The sequence below is a fragment of the Notolepis coatsorum genome (genome assembly GCF_963971535.1).
Source record: "Notolepis coatsorum genome assembly, chromosome: 2".
Taxonomy (NCBI): Eukaryota; Metazoa; Chordata; class Actinopteri; order Aulopiformes; family Paralepididae; genus Notolepis; species Notolepis coatsorum.
The window spans coordinates 106520069-106539371 of NC_140166.1; the positions used below are offsets into that span (position 1 = coordinate 106520069).

The window sequence follows — 19303 nt, forward strand, 5'->3', positions numbered from 1 at the left end:
CAACCAAACATTCTGAAATATCGACTGCCTCTGTTCTTCTGTAATGGATTGGCAGTCTTGAGTCTTGACTCGGTGACAGAACTTTGAATTGCAGGGAGGACCCTTAGCCTTCGCAGGTATTTTGTTGCCACCTTTGCCCTTGTATGGCATTCCTTTGAGACGTTTCTGCTTGGATTCATTCACTATTTTGTGTTTGTAATTAAACTATAATTTGTGACAGTAAAAGACTAAATAACTACACAACATGTATAGCCTGGCCTATATTATAGTAAACCTTATCACTTACCTATAGGGGACGAGCCCTGAATCATGGAAATGACTTCATCCAGACTGTAGCTTTTCTTGCTTCTCGAAGCATCTGCCATCTTGAAAAGTTGTAAAATTGCCTAAGTCGCATGTCTTGTGACTTAGGCAAAAGATAAAACTGCCTAAGTCACACTCTTGACATAGGCAATATTCTTCCAGGGTAGAAACAGCATGATCCTTTCAATTAAGGATGTAGACGATTGTACCAGAGGGTGGCCAGCATCATGAAGATATGAGTTGGGCAAAAAAAACATTTTCTCCAAAAAATGACTTAGGCCATTATTTTAAGAGGGTGACGAATGCAAGTGGGCGAGGATGATAAAGGACTGAAGGGCAATCTCACTGCAGATTTTGACAGGAGGTGGGAGCTGACAAAGAGGCTTGAAAGAAGTGTAGATATATATGCAAGCTGCAGTTCTCAATCCGCATTTATATAAATAAAGGGTGGAGGAACGTGAGGACAGCAGGGTGGAGGAACGTGAGGACAGCAGGGTGGAGGAACGTGAGGACAGCAGCGTGGAGGAACGTGAGGACAGCAGGGTGGAGGAACGTGAGGACAGCAGCGTGGAGGAACGTGAGGACAGCAGGGTGGAGGAACGTGAGGACAGCAGGGTGGAGGAACGTGAGGACAGCAGGGTGGAGGAACGTGAGGACAGCAGGGTGGAGGAAACTGAGCCGAGAAGGAGCCATGCTGCTGATGATGTCAACTGATGAAGAAGAAGAGGGACTGATTCAGAACGAAATGTCGAGACACTTGCAGGATCAAACCAAAGTTGATACGGAGCCACTGAACTGGTGGAGAAGAAACCCATGAATCAACGACGAGACCAATTTTTTTTTATTTTTTTTTTTGTATAACTTAATTTTACATCTTTTATTGGCTTTTTCATTTCAAGCCATGCATTAATAGTATTTTGTGGATAGTGTTTGCAGTGAGTAATTTGCCGTGGTTGTTTTAATGATATTGCAATCATCACCTGTTATTTGCAAACCAAGATGTCTGCGATCGAATACTATATGAACGTTTTGGAATGAACATATTGTTTACTTTGTGGTTTCAGCGGGAGCATGGAGCCAGCTTTCCACAGAGGAGACCTTCTGTTTCTGACCAACCGGGTGGAGGACCCCATCCGAGTGGGAGAGATCGTCGTCTTCAGGATAGAGGGAAGAGAGATCCCAATAGTACACAGAGTACTGAAGATTCACGAAAAGTAGGCAACACAGACAAATCCATACAAACACTAGGAATAACCCATTTATCAGTACCATTATATCATAGTGGTAAGCTATTGTGATATTATACTGTGTCAGTACCATTCTATCATAGTGGTAGATAGTAGTGTTGTCACGATACTGGAATTTCGACTTCGATACGATACCTTGAAAAGTATAGATATTTTCAATACCAAAAAAATTTAAAATTTAAATTATATATATATATATTAGTGCTGTCAAACGATTAAAATATTTAACTCGATTAATCGCATGATTGTCCATAGTTAACTCGCGATTAATCGCAAATTAATCGCATTTTTATTTTTAATTTTTCTTTTACCTTAAACAGATATTTTTCAAGTTCCAAGTTTTAATACTCTTATCAACATGCGAGTCAACAAATGCTTGCTTTGTGCAGCCATTTAACTCTTTCAGTGCCACGCCTGGTTTTCCGTTTTACCGCTTGAATGCCACCATCGGCGCCAATGTTAACGTTAATATCGCCTAATCTATGTTTTAAATTATGGCTATGTGTCTAATCTGCCCATCGCATTATCAAAGACTATTTTCCAGTCAGTGCTGTGAAGGCAGATTGTTTTTTTATCGCGTCGTTTCCGTTTCAGAGCAGTTAGAAAAGCCCCGGTTTTGATATAAAAAACAGCTAATTCTGGAGCATTCTATGAAAATCGTCTTTTAGTGGAATATTCCACAACGTTTTGATTTGATTTTATTACGGATCCCCATTAGCTGGTGCCATGGCAACCAGCTAATCTTCCTGGGTATGATATTCGTCTGCCTTTTTATGAATCGTTTTCAAATAAACGCTAGATGATCAATATTATACGTGCACGCAAGCACATTACGGCCGCGCACTGATAATCGCTCCGTTGATTTCCTCACAGACTTTTACAGTGAAACCGAAAGAAGACATTTCACAAAACAGCTTATAACTTCATCAAACTTACTCCGATTATCCTACCACTTAGGGGTGGACGGTATGGTCTAAAATTTATATCACGGTATAATTTGAAGCATAGACGGTAACGGTATATATCACGGTATCAGTGTTTCTGTTAGAATAATTTTTTTTGCCTGATAGGCAGGCTATATAAAGAATGACATCCTCAAGGCATGTAGATTTATATTATTTTAACTTAAAACTAGGCTACTTTTGCGTATAAAGTCATTATATTCCAAATAAAATAAGTCCAGAGTCGAGACTCCTGCTCCCATTGCAAACAGCGGGGCTGGATTTTGCTAGAAGCATATGTAGCTGCAGAGCCACAGAGCGAATTGAATTGAATAAGAATTGAGACAAAGGTGCCACTCATCCTCAGCTTTAAGAATTGACAACTGTGTCAACAAATTGACACACAAAATGGTGATGGGGGGGCGCTGTTTGACGGGCCTGTGACCAGACCTGAAAGAGCCCCTGGCTCTGCGGCTCTGCAGCTGCATGCTATTCGCAAATCCACTGCTGCAGCCGTCCTCCCGGCTCCCGCTGCTGCCGTCGTTATCATAACACTACACACATATCGTAATGTTTACAGCAAACTGTAGTTGATCACCAGGTATGTTTTATTAACGTAGAATAATTCATATAAGAAAAACGATAGGGAAATATCTTACCTTTCTCCACTGGTTAAAAATGCCAGGAACTGAAATTGAAACTTGCTGTGAGCCGCAGTGATATGTGTTTATTATGAAATGACAATTGCGTGTTGACACGCCCACTGCGCGAAGCCTCCTAAATAACCTTTTCCAGTTTGCACATATCTATTATCTATGACTAATTCTATCTATTTTTAGGGGCAAATGCGATTGAAATAGTCGCGCTGTGGTTACATGACGTCATTGCTATTTTAGAGCTGCTGTACCGGTTACACGGTATAGTCAAAATCCATACCGTAGAGCAAATTAATACCGTTTATACCGTATACCGTTTATACCGTCCACCCCTACTACCACTGATAACATAGAGTCCTTACCTGACATCAGATGGTATCCACTGGTATATTCCAATTCCTGATCACCATTCGAAAAAATCGATACGTGTATGGATCCAACGCGATACAGTAGAACTCCATGATCCGCGGGGATCTGAGGCTCCAGAATGAACTGTGGTAACCCCGGCTGGATCAGTGAACTGGAAAATGTGGAGTACCGGATTTTTTTCCCCATTCATTTACATTGAGTCCATTCCAAAATCACTTATGTCATCTGGGAGACGACAGGGGGCGCTTTTTTCCACAGTGATCACCGGCGCAGCTCGGCTATACTCGGGTAGGCTCGGGTGATGCAATAATTTTTCAGATCGCAAAAAAGAAATAATAATAATAATTCCGAGAAATCTCGTGAGTGGCACTGAAAGAGTTAACACAAAAGGATGACCCTCATGCATTGCAAATTTGCATCAAATTCAAAACAGAGTGATGCACAAAATAACTTAAAAGAAAATAATAATTTAAAACAATGAATAAAGTGTGCATGAAATAATAGGGGAAAGAAAACGTTAGGAACTTGTTACATTCACACACACAAGGGCTGATTAATCACACACCCCCCTCTCTCCCTCACACACACACTCTCCCAGCTCTTTTTCTCTTTTGCCCCTTCCTCATCTCTCTCACCCCCCTCTCTCTATATCTCTCACACACACACACACACACACACACACACACACACACACACACACACACACACACACACACACACACACACACACACTTCAGAAACAAACATAGTATCAATGAGAGCATCAATAATACACCTGAGTGTATTAGTTAATCTTGAGTTAAAAAAATTAGTGGCATTAATAGAATCGGGAGTTAACGCGATATTAACGCGATATATTTGACAGCCTTAATATATATATATATATATATATATATATATATATATTTCTTTACAAATTTTGCTTTTGTTGCTGGTTGATTCTCCTCGGCTTCTCTCTGGTACTATAAGAGAAGATAAATATAACACTTTTAAAACCCTTTGCCTTTGTTTATCTTTAGATCACACATTTAAAAATAACTGTTCATCTCACTTTTCACTGTTTATTTTTATTGCAGAACATGGTATTTTCTCAAGCAGACAGATGTAAACACTGTAATCTGTGTTGCATGTACCTGACAAACTGAACTGTTATTACAGTCATATTCCGACTTAACTGAATGCACATGTGTGTGTGGACTACTGTACTATTACAGGTATTGAAATGAACAATGCAACTTCCGTAAAAAAAATAAAAAATAAAAAGAATTAAGAATTAAATATCGATATTTCGGGGAAATGAGTATCGAAACCGTTTTAAATATTCTGAATCTATATGTATCGATTTTTCGATATTTTTGACAACACTAGTAGATAGTGGTAAAAATAAACTCTAAACTCTAACCCTAACTAACCTTACTGTCATGCACTTGTCCTAATATACTAACCTACACTGTAGCACTCAACACTTTGATGAACATTGTTACTCAGCTGATAGAGTTGTACCCTTCCTGATGACTTGTTGTACAAAACTTGTAAGTCGCTTTGGATAAAAGTGTCAGCTAAATGACTAAATGTAAATGTAAATGGTAAGCCATTGTGATATTATACTGTGTCAGTGCCATTCTATCATAGTGGTAAGCTATTGTGATATTATACTGTGTCAGTACCATTCTATCATAGTGGTAAGCTATTGTGATATTATACTGTGGTACTTCTATCATAGTGGTAAGCTATTGTGATATTATACTGTGGTACTTCTATCATAGTGGTAAGCTATTGTGATATTATACTGTGTCAGTGCCATTCTATCAGTGGTAAGCTGTACAACATGTACCCTGTGATCTCTCTTGTAATGTGATACTGAAGTGCATACATTGTCTACACTGGCTTCCTTGATTCTAAACCTGTCCAGAACACTACAATTTAAAAAAAACTTCATTCAATGATAATCTGACAGAATTGTACAATTATTAAAATGATAATAGTCATTTTCTTTTTAAACTTTAATTAACATTTGAATTTGAAATATATCACAGGTATATACTAGTGTTGTCAAAAATATAGAAATATCGATACTGAATATTTAAAACGGGTTCGATACTCATTTCCCGAAATACCGATACTTTCTGCAGTATCGATACCAGCTGGCTTGCTCACAGTGTTCTACCGCAAGTTGTTGACAGACAGACGCACTGCTGCTGCAGAGCACGCTGGCCCCTCCTCCTCCGCTGCAGACCTGTCTTCAGTTTGTAAACAAAGATTTTAGCTCCGAATATGGCCAGTGCAGAGCCTCCGCAACTTGTGCTTGTGGATAAAGAAAACAGCAGAAGTGCTGTTTGGAAGTACTTCGGGTTTGAAGTAAACGACGAAGGAAAAGCTAAAGCGTTGTTACAGAGCAGTGCCAACGATACAGCCATTAGTTAACGTTAGCTTATGCTAGCTAGCTGGCCACCGTTATAATTACTTCATGGAAACGGAGTAACGTTAAGTCGAGTTCATACTAACTACACTAGTACACGTATGAACTCGACATAACGTTACCCCGTTTTGGGAAAAGCTAAAGATGCCCATTTGCAAGCGTTGTTACAGAGCAGTGCCAACGATACAGCCATTAGCTAACGTTAGCTTATGCTAGCTAGCTGGCCACCGTTATAATTACTTCATGGAAACGGAGTAACGTTAAGTCGAGTTCATACTAACTACACTAGTACACGTATGAACTCGACATAATGTTACCCCGTTATCTCTCTCTCTCTCTCGCTCTCTCGCTCTCTCTCTCTCTCTCGCTCTCTCGCTCTCTCTCTCTCTCTCTCTCTTTTTTCTTGTACAGTCTTTATGGTGGTTGCATTCCGCTGGATGTCCTTTTCTTGTCACAGCAGCTCACAAATCTTGCTGCTGTGTTTGCACATTCTTGTATTTCTCCAAGTAGGTATGGGAGTTTTGAGTTATTGTCCATGTTTTCTAAGTCTCTTTGGGTGTTTGCAATTTGTGGGAAGTATATGTCTCTGATGTCTTGGTATAGTGGGCAGGTTGTTAAGAAGTGGAGCTCGGTTTCCACCTCATCTTGTGTGCAGTGGGTGCATAGTCTGTCTTCGCTTGGGAGCCAGGTCTGCCTATGGCGGCCTTTCTCAATGGCTAGGCTGTGCTCGCTGAGTCTGTACCTAGTCAAGGATCTTCTTAGTTTTGGGTCAGTCACTCACTGTGTACTCTCTGTTTAGGGCCAAATAGCATTTCAATTTGCTCTGTTTTTGGGTTGTTTCTTTCCAATGTGTCAGATAGTTTTCTTTTTGTTTTCTTATAATTTGATTTAGTCCAGTGTGGTTTCTGTCTTGTGGCTCTGCTTGTGTTTGTGGGCAGAGTCCCAGAACCATCTGGCTGAGTGGGCATCTATCGAGGGTCTCTCTGTGGGTGAGGGCTATGTTGTGGAGTGTGTCTGGGTCGCTTTCTTTTAGGTAATTGTGGAATTTGAATGCTCTTTTTGGGATTTTGATGATTAGTGGGTATCTTCCTAGTTCTGCTCTGCATGCATTATTTGGCGTTTTCCGTTGGGTGCAGAGAATGGATTTGCAAAATTCTGCATGCAGAGTCTCAATTGGGTGTTTGTCCCATTTGGTGAAGTCTTGGTTTGCAAGTGGGCCCCAGACTTCACAACCATATAGGGAAATCGGTTCTATGACGGAGTCTAATATTTTGAGCCAGATTTTGATTGGAATGTCTAACTTGATGTTCCTTTTTATGGCATAAAAAGCCCTTCTTGCTTTGTCTCTCAGGTCGTTCACAGCTTGATTGAAGTTCCCTGTAGCCCTGATGTTTAGGCCGAGATATGTGTAGTTTTTTGTGGGAAATTGTGTCTAGGAGGAATTTGTGTTTTTGTTGTTGTAGGCTGGGCCTTTTTTGGAATATCATAATTTTAGTTTTGTTTAGGTTTACTGTCAGTGCCCATGTCTGGGAGAATGTGTGCAGAAGGTCAAGGTGCTGTTGTAGCCCTTCTTTTGTTGGGGACAGCAGCACCAGGTCATCTGCAAACAGTAGGCATTTGACTTCTGTGTTTGCTAGGGGGATGCCAGGTGCTGCAGTTTGTTCTAATGTTTTTGCCAGTTCATTTATGTATATGTTGAAGAGGGTTGGACTCAAACTGCACCCCTGTCTAACCCCACGGTGTTGAGGGAAGAAGTCTGTGTGTTTTCCCTCAATCCTCACAGCACATGTGTTGTTGTTGTACATTGACTTTATGATGTCGTAGGTTTTCCCTCCAATGCCACTATCTTAACAGTTTGTACAGCAGACCCTCGTGCCAAATTGAGTCAAATGCTTTTTGGAAGTCAACGAAACAGGAGTATACTTTGCTTTTATTTTTATTTATTTGGTTGTCGTTTAGGGTGCTGAGGGTGAGAATGTGGTCTGTTGTACGGTGATTTGGTAGGAAGCCAATCTGTAATTTGCTCAAGGTATTGTTGTTTGTGAGGAAATGTATGAGTCTGTGGTTAATGATCATACAGAGGATTTTTCCAAGGTTGCTGTTGACACAGATCCCACGGTAATTGTTTGGGTCGTATTTGTCTCCCTTTTTGTGGAGCGGTGTGTTATGAGTCCTTTGTTCCAGATATTGGGGAAGATCCCGGAGCTAAGGACAATGTTAAGGAGTTTTAGTATAGCCAATTGGAATTTGGAGTCTGTGAATATGATCATTTCATTTAGGATACCATCCGCTCCGCAGACCTTCTTGGTTTTGAGTGATTTTATTTTGTCCTGTAGTTCTTGTAGTGTAATTGGGGAGTCTAGCGGGTTCTGGTAGTCTTTTATGGTTGACTCCAGGCTTTGTAGTTTATCTTGTATGTGTTTTTGCTGTTAATTTTTTTGTATTGGGCTAAAGAGATTGGAGAGAAGTGGTTTACCCATACATCTCCATTTTGGATGGGTAGCTCCTCGTGGTGTACTTTGTTTAGTTTGTTCCAGTTTTCCCAGAAGTTGTTTGTTTTTATGGATTCCTCTATATCTTGTAGCTGGTTTCTAACATGTTGGTCCCTTTTTTTCTGACTTTTTATGTAATGTTTCAGTGTTTCACTGTATTGGAGACGTGTGTTCTGGTTGTCTGGGTCTCTGTGTTTTTGGTTTGATAGGTTCCTTAATTTCTTCCTGAGATGTTTACAATCATCTCTCTCTCTCTCTCTCTCTCTCTCTCTCTCTCTCTCTCTCTCGCGCGCGCGCCGTCATGAAAATTGTTGTAGTTGTTGTTTTAACCAAATAAAAAGCAGCAGCACTATTGCATAACTGAGTCATGTTTTCTATGTATTTCTTTCTTTAGGGGAGTTTGTTTCACAGTTTTAGCATGATGTTTTATAGATGGCTAGGTTAAACAGGTTTTTGTTTTTAAGAGGGGTTTGATTTAGATTAGATAATTTAGTTATTTTTAAATGTCTGATCTAAAGATAAACAAAGGGTTTTAAAAGTGTTATATTTATCTTCTCTTATAGTACCAGAGAGAAGCTGAGGCGAATCAACCAGCAACAAAAGCAAAATTTGTTTAAAAAAAAAATATATATATATACTGTATATTATTATTATAATTTTTTGGTATCGAAATATCGATACTTTTCAAGGTATCGTATCGAAGTCGAAATTCCAGTATCGTGACAACACTAGTTTATATACAGGATGTATAATAACATGAGCAGCATGAGTAGGCCTACAAAGAGTGGTATTCTGCATAAGTGAAATACATATAATATACACATACAAAATAAAACAGCAGTGAACAATAGGAAACAACTCTTAAAAAAGCAAAGTAGCCTATGGGGTAGGCTAAGCAAATGGCTGGAAAAACCCCACAAATTGTAGGCCAATATAAATTGCATCTTCATTACATGCTCTCAAACCACGAAGGTTTCAGCACCATGGAGAGCACCATAGTGCACATAATGCGCCTTTAGTGCTTGAGAACATTATATTTATTACTGGACCGTGCAGCTTCAAGTAGAGCCTTCTGACCAAGAGGATATTTATACAAATCTTGACATGTCAGAGAAATTCGCTTTGACTTGAATTTCACTCTTCACAAGCTCCACTCTCTGGTCCGTCCATGCACGTCATGAGGGAGAACAGCCTCTCTTTTGAGCTTTTCCTTCCATAGCTAAGCTAACATTCAGACAGCTAGTATGATAGCAGGCATCCACAGCATGAGTGAACATAAAGTTGTTGCACTGCACTGCACATTAAAGGTTGCCGAAGTGTTCAAAGTAGTGCCGACAAACAGCTTGCGCCAGGCGCTCACGCTGGTTAGACTAGGGTAGGCTATGTAACATACAGTAGTCGCGGTGCATTAGTGCATGCCTGGTTACTTGGGCATTAATGAGAGGACAAAAACAATAATGATTCATATATTTAAAATGTATTGAAATGCAGGACATTTTTCTTCTGTTGCGGCATCCGGGACAGATGGTTGAAATGCGGGACTGTCCCGCACAAATCGGGATGTTTGGTCAACCTAGTCAGTACCATTCTATCATAGTGTTAACTTAATTAAGCTATTGTGATATTATTAGGGCTGACCTTCGCATTTTTTTTTTGGAATTCGAAGCTTCGGGGCTGAGATTCGATTTGAATTCCAAGCTTTGTTCAACATTGTCAGGGCTGTAAAGTTTACCGGTAAACCTTTTTAAATCTTAGACAAACAAAACACTTTGCTTTCATGAAATATTGTAAGCCGTCATTTGAGGCTTTATAAAAGCAGCACAATGAACACAAATCTGTCAGTGCCGAGTCCGACCTCATCTTAAATAACAAACAGCATTGCTTGTTGTAGTTAACAAAGAGAGGCAGAGTTGATTTTGCACAACAACAAAAAAACACATTTAAATTATAAAAAAATTATAATGGATTATTTTCATATTCGAATCCCATGCCCATCGAACGAAGCTTCGAAGTATTTAAGACAGCCCTAGAATTATACTGTCAGTACTTTCCCCTCACCTTTACCTATCATGGTCTTTGTGTGCAGGGAGACCGGAGACATCAAGTTTCTGACTAAAGGCGACAACAATGCTGTGGACGACCGAGGCCTATACAAGCAAGGCCAGCACTGGCTGGAGAAGAAAGATGTGGTGGGCAGAGCCAGGGGGTAAGACTACAGCTATCGATATTAGCAAACACTGTAACCGGAAATAATGCTGGGTCCAAGCTGTTCCCTGGCAACGCCATCCCACTGAAACGGTCTGTATAGTAAACAGACTTGGGTTAAATTGTTTACTTTCACATAGTATTTTTCCAGTGTTTGTTTTAACCTACTTGGAGTACCAAATGGGTGGGGTTTAAAGTCGTATCACCCATATAAACTATAATAAAATTATAGTTTACTGTGTAGTTTCCGCATACACTGAATACTATTGGAATACTATGGTAAATCACTATAGAAACTTAGCATTGCTATTAGGGATGTCCGATATTATCGGCCTACCGATATTATCGGCCGATAATATTTTTTTTTTTACATTTCTATAACCTTTATTTACCCAGGCAAGCAAGTAAGAACAAATTCTGATTTTATTTATTGTCAAAAGAATGCATAATGTTGTGTTAATTCCACAACAAGATATATGTAATGTTAATTACCTGAAATTATTCCGTTTTTTGGGGGGGGGAAACCCTGCATATATCGGTATCGGTTGATATCGGTATCGGAAATTAAGAGTTGGACAATATCGGTATATCGGTATCGGTAAAAAAGCCAATATCGAGCATCCCTAATTGCTTTTTTTTTATCCACTTTTTCTCCCATTTTCTATATTTCTCCCATCCCAATTTCGTATCATCCAATTCAACCCTCCCCTGTCACAAACGCTGTTTCTTGCCTCCCACAAGCCGGCTGCAATGTGGACTAAGTCATACATAGCACAAGTCCCCTCCGGTACTTGAGGTAACAGCAGCCGCATCGTTTCACCTGCGCAGCTCGATCTCTCAGTGGCGAGGAGTAACGCGTGGGAGGCTCACGCTGCCCCGACACTTCCTGATTCTACTGTGCAGTCGCACCAACCGACCTGTAGGAGTCGCTGTCCACAACGCCCGATCCCCACCCATCAGTTTCCCACCCCCTAATACGGCCAATGTGTATTAGTATGAACGACCAGCTAAACTGAAAGCAATGTGGAGCGCTGGGCTCGAACAGGCAAGCCCAGCGTCTCCGTCATTCGTGGCGAGCGCATTGCCCACTACGCCACGTAGCCGCCCCAAGCATCCCTAATTGCTATAGTAAAACCACAGGAATACAATGGTGATTCACTATGATGTGGTGAATATATTGCATATGGGAAAAAAACACAGGAATACTACAGTATTTCTGAGGTAAATCTAGTGTGTATGAAAGAAAAACAGGAATACTATACAACACTACAGTAAGGTAAATCTCTATAGTGTGCATGAAAACAACAACACAGGAATATTATACTATAGTTCAATCAATGGCGTGTGAGCAGAACAATTCAGATAATGTTGGTGGAAAGTCAATCTAGTAGCTCCATATTTTCTTTTTTTTATCTATTTTTTTCTTCCCATTTTTTTCGTATCTTTCTCCCATCCCAATTTAGTCGTTATGCCAATTCCCTTCCTGGTCGTTGCACGCATTTCCCCCCCCCCACTTGCAGGCCTAGGGAGGGTTGAAGACTATCACATGTCTCCTCCGATACATGTGGAGTCAGCCAGCCGCTTCTTTTCACCTGACAGCGAGGACTCTCACTGGGGGAGTGTAACGCGTGGGAGGATCACACTACCTCCCCCAGATCCCTTCCCTCCTGAGCAGGCGCCCCGACCGACCAGTAGGAGTCGCTGTTTATAACAACCAGGATACATACCCCACCAGGATACATACCCCACCAGCTTCCCACCCGCTAACACTGCCAATTGTGTTAGTAGGGACGACTGACCAACCCGGAGGTACCGCTGACAGCTGGATGGTGGTAGGCGAGTGCTTAGTCCGCTGCGCTACCCAGCCGCCCTTGTAGCTCCATATTTTCTGTGGTTGACAAATTACTTGATATTATTTGTTTTGTCCTGGTGCTGTAAACCCCACCCATTTGGTACTCTTAAGGAAATTAAAACATAATCCTCTCTCTGCTGGCACACTGGAGACTCAGGAATAATTTCCCCTGGACATTTATGACCGGAGATATTTCACAGGACATTATGACCGGAGAGATTTTAAATATGCCAGACTTGTTTTAGCCTTCAGAAACCACCATACATGACCTTTTCCAAAACAGGAGGCTCGCGGATGTGTCATCATTATGTTCTACTGTGGTTCTATGTTTCTTTGTTATTTGTTTTCGCCTATTGTCAGCGACTTTGGGTTTTTGAAAAGCGCTATACAAAATAAAGGAATTATTATATTATTAAATGGCTGAAAACCATACATCATATCAAAAGGTAGGCGTTTCATAGGACAGTTACTAACTTATAGCATACGTCCTATGAAACTCATTATAATGTACAGTTTGTAACCATTTCCTCAGTAGAACACAGGGAGACACATCTGATGTGAGCTTTCTGTTTTGTAAAAGGTCATGTATCATTTTGAAGCTTTGAAACACTTGCCCCATTGGATTGGATTGGAGCCTGGTGAGTTTCTCAATACTAAAGCAATCCGTGAAATGTTGGCTATACTAGTCAATGTCATGTCAGACAATGTTTAAATATGGCCTGGGTTAAAAAACAAAAGTGAACCTGTCCTTAACAGTTTGAGTGCCAGCCATTAACATGGGAAACATGGTTAAATGCCAGGACCCACTTCAATGATAGCTCTCTAAACGCATAATCTCTGTCTTAAATTATGGCTATGTGTCTAATCTGCCCGTCGTTTATCAATGACTTGTTGCAGTCAACATTGTCGAAACGGATTGTTTTTTAATCGGTTCATTTTCGTTTTATAGCATTTTGAAAAGCCCTCGTTTTTCAGGAAAATAATAGATTCCGTGATAAAAAGGTATTTACTGGAATATTCTAGCATACACAAAAACGTTGCAATTTTTCGGCCTATTTATGAGTAGTTTTCAAATAAATGCTAGATTATCGATAGTATATGTGTACTTATGCACGCTATAGAGGCGGGCTGAAAAATCGATTCTCTCATTTCCTCATCAGCGATCACAGCCACACACGCATGCATAGGGCAAATGCTGATATCTCTGTGAAAACAGCTCTGATTATCCTAAAACTGGTAAAATTAATTCCTTACCTGAGATCAGATGTTATCCAAAAAGATTATTCCAATTCCTGATCGCCATTCCAAATATCGATCACGCTTATTGATTACAGGGCCGGCGAGCACAATCGATCCTTCAGTTGGCTTGACGGAAAAGTAAAATTAGCAAACTGGCCACCCCCCCTGCATCAGTGTAAAGTAATGGGGTGCAGTACCACAGGGAGAGTCGATAGGGGGCGGTATCTTCACAATTGAGCTCAGAGAGACTCTGCAGAACCCAGGGGCTCGATTGATGAAATATGGATTAAAATCACCAATAAAAAAATAAAAAACAAACAAACGCTATATAGCGTCTGGGGCACTCAAAGGTCGGCATGAACTAACGACAAAACGCGTCCGTGGCACTCAATGTGTTAAGAATTATTGACAAATAGTTGATTCTAAGGATTATACACTATTACATTGAACTCTTCCTTTGAAAAAGGGCCTATTTGCTCATTTCAGATGTGTTTCACTAATGATGATTAGTTTGTTTTGCAGCTTTAGTTTGGTAAGAGCAATATATATATATATATATATATATTGAATGGCTTATTTCATTAATATATAGCATCCAAATGGACTTTTGGATTAAAACTACAAAAAAGTGACACTGCTTGCTAATTATTGTAAGATTATAGTGTTTCAGCCTGGTCGTCGGTCGTTATCAGCCTCTATCCATGCCATCTATGTCGTCTGTGTTGTGTTTCAGTCAGTTTGTCTGATGTCAGAATGTCATTATCTTAATTTCTCCAGGTTCGTGCCATACATAGGAATCGTGACCATTCTGATGAATGACTACCCCAAATTCAAGGTAAAGTTACCTCCCCAGTTCTTAAAACCCTTTACTGTCATGCCATGGCTAAGATGGCAAGTGTTCGTTTTGAGAAAGGTAGCTAAAAATGTTCTGTACTTCCCCCAGTATGCTGTTCTCTTCCTGCTGGGTCTCTTCGTATTGGTCCACCGGGAGTGAGGAACCCAAGCGGAAGTGATGCAGTAAAAGATCGACCACGTCCAGGAAGACCTCGAACCATGCCTTTTTCAAAAACAAGAGTTTCGTTAAGAGTTTGTCGAAAATCAACTAGCTTTCTGTACCATTTATTCAGGCCTTTTTTTCTTTTTTTTTTAGAAAATGTGGAGGGTGTTTATATTTGAAAACTCTTTAAGATTCAAACAAAGAATTTAATATTTTTGTGAGAACTACTGGGTTAGATTCAAGTTGAAGTCTATCTATCTTTGTAATTTTTCTCAGAATGTGAAGATGACATAATGGTTAATAGTTAAAAGAACACTCTTGCCCATAATTCTACACATATTCCAAAATAAATTTATTTGGTTTGAGAGTTATTGAGCTAAAGTGTGATGTCACATATTCCTGGAAGTATTAAATAGCTCAGTGAAACAATGAAAATCATAAAACATCAAAACTTTAGTAATAAACAGTTCCTGGCATGAATATTGATGTGATAAATTTGGCGATTAATTTGACAACCATAATGTGTACAAATATGAACGCAATTAAGCACATGACCCTTTTTGACCCCAACCGCTTCCCATAACTTGTGTTTACCTTCCTGATCTCTGACATGCTAGCTAGGAGAATGATGAGTGACCTGACATCCTCTGAATGAAAGATGTCATTATACTAAGTTTCTGTGTGGACTCTTGTGTTGCTAAAGAAGCAAGGTGTATGCACGTTGCAGTGATGAACGGTCGTTCCCAGTGAAGCTAAACAAGTTTGAAGTACCAACTACAGGCCAAGGTACAGTATCTTTGCTAATGATGTCAACATTAGCGGTGTTATATATACAGTATTATAAGATAATGTTACATCAGAGAACAAATGTTTACACAAATTGGATCGCCATTCAAAGTCTCCTGTGGTTGATAAGTTAAAACTTTTGATTACTTCCCCTAACAAATTTGTCATGACCAAAGCCCCTACAGATGCAATTTTTCTATATGTTTATTATTTTTTATTTGTATAAATATTGATTAATCACAGCCCTGCAATAAAAAAAAAAATACAGTCCTACTCTTTCATAATTTCACTGAGCTATATATAATGCTGCATTCTGTCGAAAGTCGGAAGTTCCCATTTGGAAAATCGGAATTACGCCCTCAATGCGTTCCAGTGCCTATAGCTTGGAAAGAACCCATACATATGTCAAATGTGTAGTTTATTTAAGCGAGAGGCATATGACCCTGGAGGCAGCTGGTGTTTGTGTGGCTGGTTCCTGAATACAATAATATATGCGTATAAACTGTTACTTACCACACAGAGTCGGGAGTTTAGAGACCAACCCTCAAGTTTTTGTTCCCACTTCAATGGAATGCACAGTAATGCTTCCTGGAATATGTCACATCAAAATAACATCACACGTTCCAACTCGTTAACTCGCAAACCAAATTAATTTGTCCAAGAGTTTATATTTTTGGTGTTTGTGTTAAGATAATTGTGACAAATCGGCTTTATTTCTGGATGGAGTGTTACTTTTAAAGTCCTGTTTTCCCCCTGTTAATTCATTGCCTTTTGAAAAAGATGTATGAAGTATTTTATGACAAGTGGAAATGAGTCTGAAATTAAATATGAAAATTGCCCTCGATCATGAATCATTTGAACCTTTCTGTTACTCCTGGAGTCCATACTACTCCATTGCAGAAGTCCCTGCATCTCTCCTGTATTAGTACTGAAGGGTTTTCCAAACACTTCCTTTCGGGGCCGGGGTACTGTAGCACACAAGTTACATCTGTTTTTAATTTGTTCAAAATAACATTTGTACATGTGTTCACGCCTGGTAGTTCCATCTTATCTCAGATGTCAGTTTTTCTACTCCTGGTAGTTCCATCTTATCTCAGATGTCTGTTTTTCTACTCCTGGTAGTTCCATCTTATCTCAGATGTCTGTTTTTCTACTGGTAGTTCCATCTTATCAGATGTCTGTTTTTCTACACCGGTCAGTTCCATCTTATCTCAGATGTCTGTTTTTCTACACCTGGTAGTTCCATCTTATGTCAGATGTCTGTTTTTCACGCCTGACAGTTCCATATTATGTCAGATGTCTGTTTTTCACGCCTGGCAGTTCCGTCAGTCTGTTTTTCACACCTGGCAGTTCCATCTTATGTCAGATGTCTGTTTTAATTTAGACATGCACTCTGAAAGATTTAGGATAATTTGAAATGAGGACCATGTAGACTCAACAAAGTACAGTTATATGGAATTGGTTTGTAATGTATTTGTCAGGCCTGCAATGAGGACTGTGTAGACTAACTAATTAAATTACATACTTACTCCATGTAATTATCTGTGTTGTTCCATGTTAACACTTTCAGTGCCACGAGGTAGCGCCAGAGTTAGCGCTTCAATGCCACCATCGGCGCCAATGTTACGCTTAATATCGCCTAATCTATGTTTTAAATTATGGCTATGTGTCTAATCTGCCCGTCACTTATCAAAGAATCCTTTTCCAGTCAGTGCTGTCAAGGCAGATTGGTTTTTTATCGCTTCATTTCCATTTGAGAGCATTTTGAAAAGCACCCGTTTTGAGGTAAAAAAACAGTCCATTCTGGACCATTCTATGATAATCGTCTTTTACTGGAATATTCCAGAACGTTGATATTTGTCGGCCTATTTATGAATCGTTTTCAAATAAATGCTAGATGATCAATATTATACGTGCACGCACGCACATTCGAGCCGCGCACGGATAATCGCCGTGTTAATTTCCTCTTGGATTTTTCCAGTGAAACCGATAGAGCCCATTTCACAAAACAGCTTATATCTTCATCAAAATGAGTCTGATTATCCTAACACTGATAACATAGATTCCTTACCTGACATCAGATGGTATCCAACTGGTATATTCCAATTCCTGATCACCATTCGAAAAAATCGATAAGTGTATAGATCCAACGTGATACAGTAGTACACATGATTCCGCGGGTCTCAGAGGCTCCAGAATGAACTCTGATAACCCCGGCTGCATCAGTGGACTGGAAAATGTGGAGTACAGGATTTTTTTCCCCATCCATTTTCATTGAGTCCATTCCAAAATCCCTTATGTCATCTGGGAGACGATAGGGGGCGCTTTTTTCCACATCTGATCGCCGGCGGGTAGGCTCGCGTGATGCAATATGATTTCAGATCGCTAAAAAAAAAGAAAATCCGAGAAATCTCGTGAGTGGCTTTCAACGAGATATTAATAATTCAGAGAAAACTTGTGAGTGGCATAGAAAGTGTTAAAGGGATAGTTCTGATTTTGGCCCCCTAGCCTTATTTCTGACATGCCAATGATAATGTTGATCAGTAGAGTCCCTTCTTGGCACAATCCATGCTGTTCCTCATCCTAGCTCTGGCTAGTAAGCCATGGTCCTCATTTCAAATGAATGAAAGTCAACCTTTAGGTTTTCTCATTGACAAGTTTGAGATTTTAGTTGCAAAAGTTACAAAAAGAAGCATATGTCAGCCTTTGTTTTGAAAGAGCCTTTGAGGAAATGACAGTTTTTGTATGTTTAATTGTGTTTTCAGACAATGATCATATTAAAATGGTCGGTGTTACAAACATTAGTAGGCTACTCTGTTGTACAAAGTGACATTTACTGATTTTCTCTTAAAATAACACAATATTTTTGGAATACACAAGATAATTAAAAACAAATCCTTAAAAAAAGAAACATGGTAAAGTGCTGTGTACTATGCTGAATGCAATGTGCTGAGTTGAGTTAACACCTTTGGTTTGTTCATTGGTCATATTGCCATTGAATGAATGATTTCTTAGTGCAAAGTGTGTTGGGTGAGCTGTAGTTGTTGGTGTCCTGTAACTTTGGTCCCCTGGTTGACCTCTTACCAGTTTTGATTTGGATCAGTTGTTCAAGCCAGGAGACTGTCGACGTTGATGACACTTCAGATTTCACTTGCTCTGGCCACTCTTCACTGCTCCTCTTGATAGGCAATGAATGAAAACGAGTCGTTTTTTGGTCAACAATTGGATCCTAGCTTTAGCGTACATGGTGTCCACATATACTGACATGGAGAGTGACAGTGAGTGGTCCGTTTCATTGCCCAGGTGTGACACATGGCTGATGTATCACGTGTGGATCAACCTTAATCAAATGTTAAGCTACTTCACTGTCCCGCCTCTAGAGATGTGATTGACAGTGATTACAGCAGGCCAATGGGACCTGGGGGGCCATGGGTACAAAAAGCTTTTAAGTGCCAAGGGATGAACAGAATCAAGACCAACGAGCACCTTAAACAACGCAATACATTCCTCCTTTACACTTGCATGTAATATATTCTATGTTAACAGGGAGTGTTGTCACTACTACTTGTTTATCTGAAGATTGCCATTTATGTAAAAATTGTTTTATACCTGCATCTGGACTAACATCCTGTGAGTGGTATCCGTCTCCTTGGGTTGGGTTGGGGTGGGACACATCGATCTACATGGGTTGGTGTGGAACAGATATTGGTCTACATGGGTTGGTGTGGGACAGATATCTGTCTACATGGGTTGGTGTGGGACAGATATTGGTCTACATGGGTTGGTGTGGAACAGAT

General features: G+C 39.9%; 1 protein-coding gene across 1 annotated transcript in view; it reads left to right on the forward strand.

Annotated features, from left to right (window-relative positions):
* sec11a (SEC11 homolog A, signal peptidase complex subunit) overlaps nucleotides 1-18305 on the forward strand; it is a 32214-nt gene extending 13909 nt beyond the window's left edge. Inside the window, exons 3-6 of the mRNA XM_084307553.1 lie at nucleotides 1368-1517; nucleotides 10514-10633; nucleotides 14501-14558; nucleotides 14667-18305. Coding sequence (XP_084163679.1) covers nucleotides 1368-1517; nucleotides 10514-10633; nucleotides 14501-14558; nucleotides 14667-14717 — 379 coding nt within the window. The 3' untranslated portion in view covers nucleotides 14718-18305. The remainder of the gene's footprint in view (nucleotides 1-1367; nucleotides 1518-10513; nucleotides 10634-14500; nucleotides 14559-14666) is intronic.
* The last annotated feature ends 998 nt before the right edge of the window (nucleotides 18306-19303 follow it).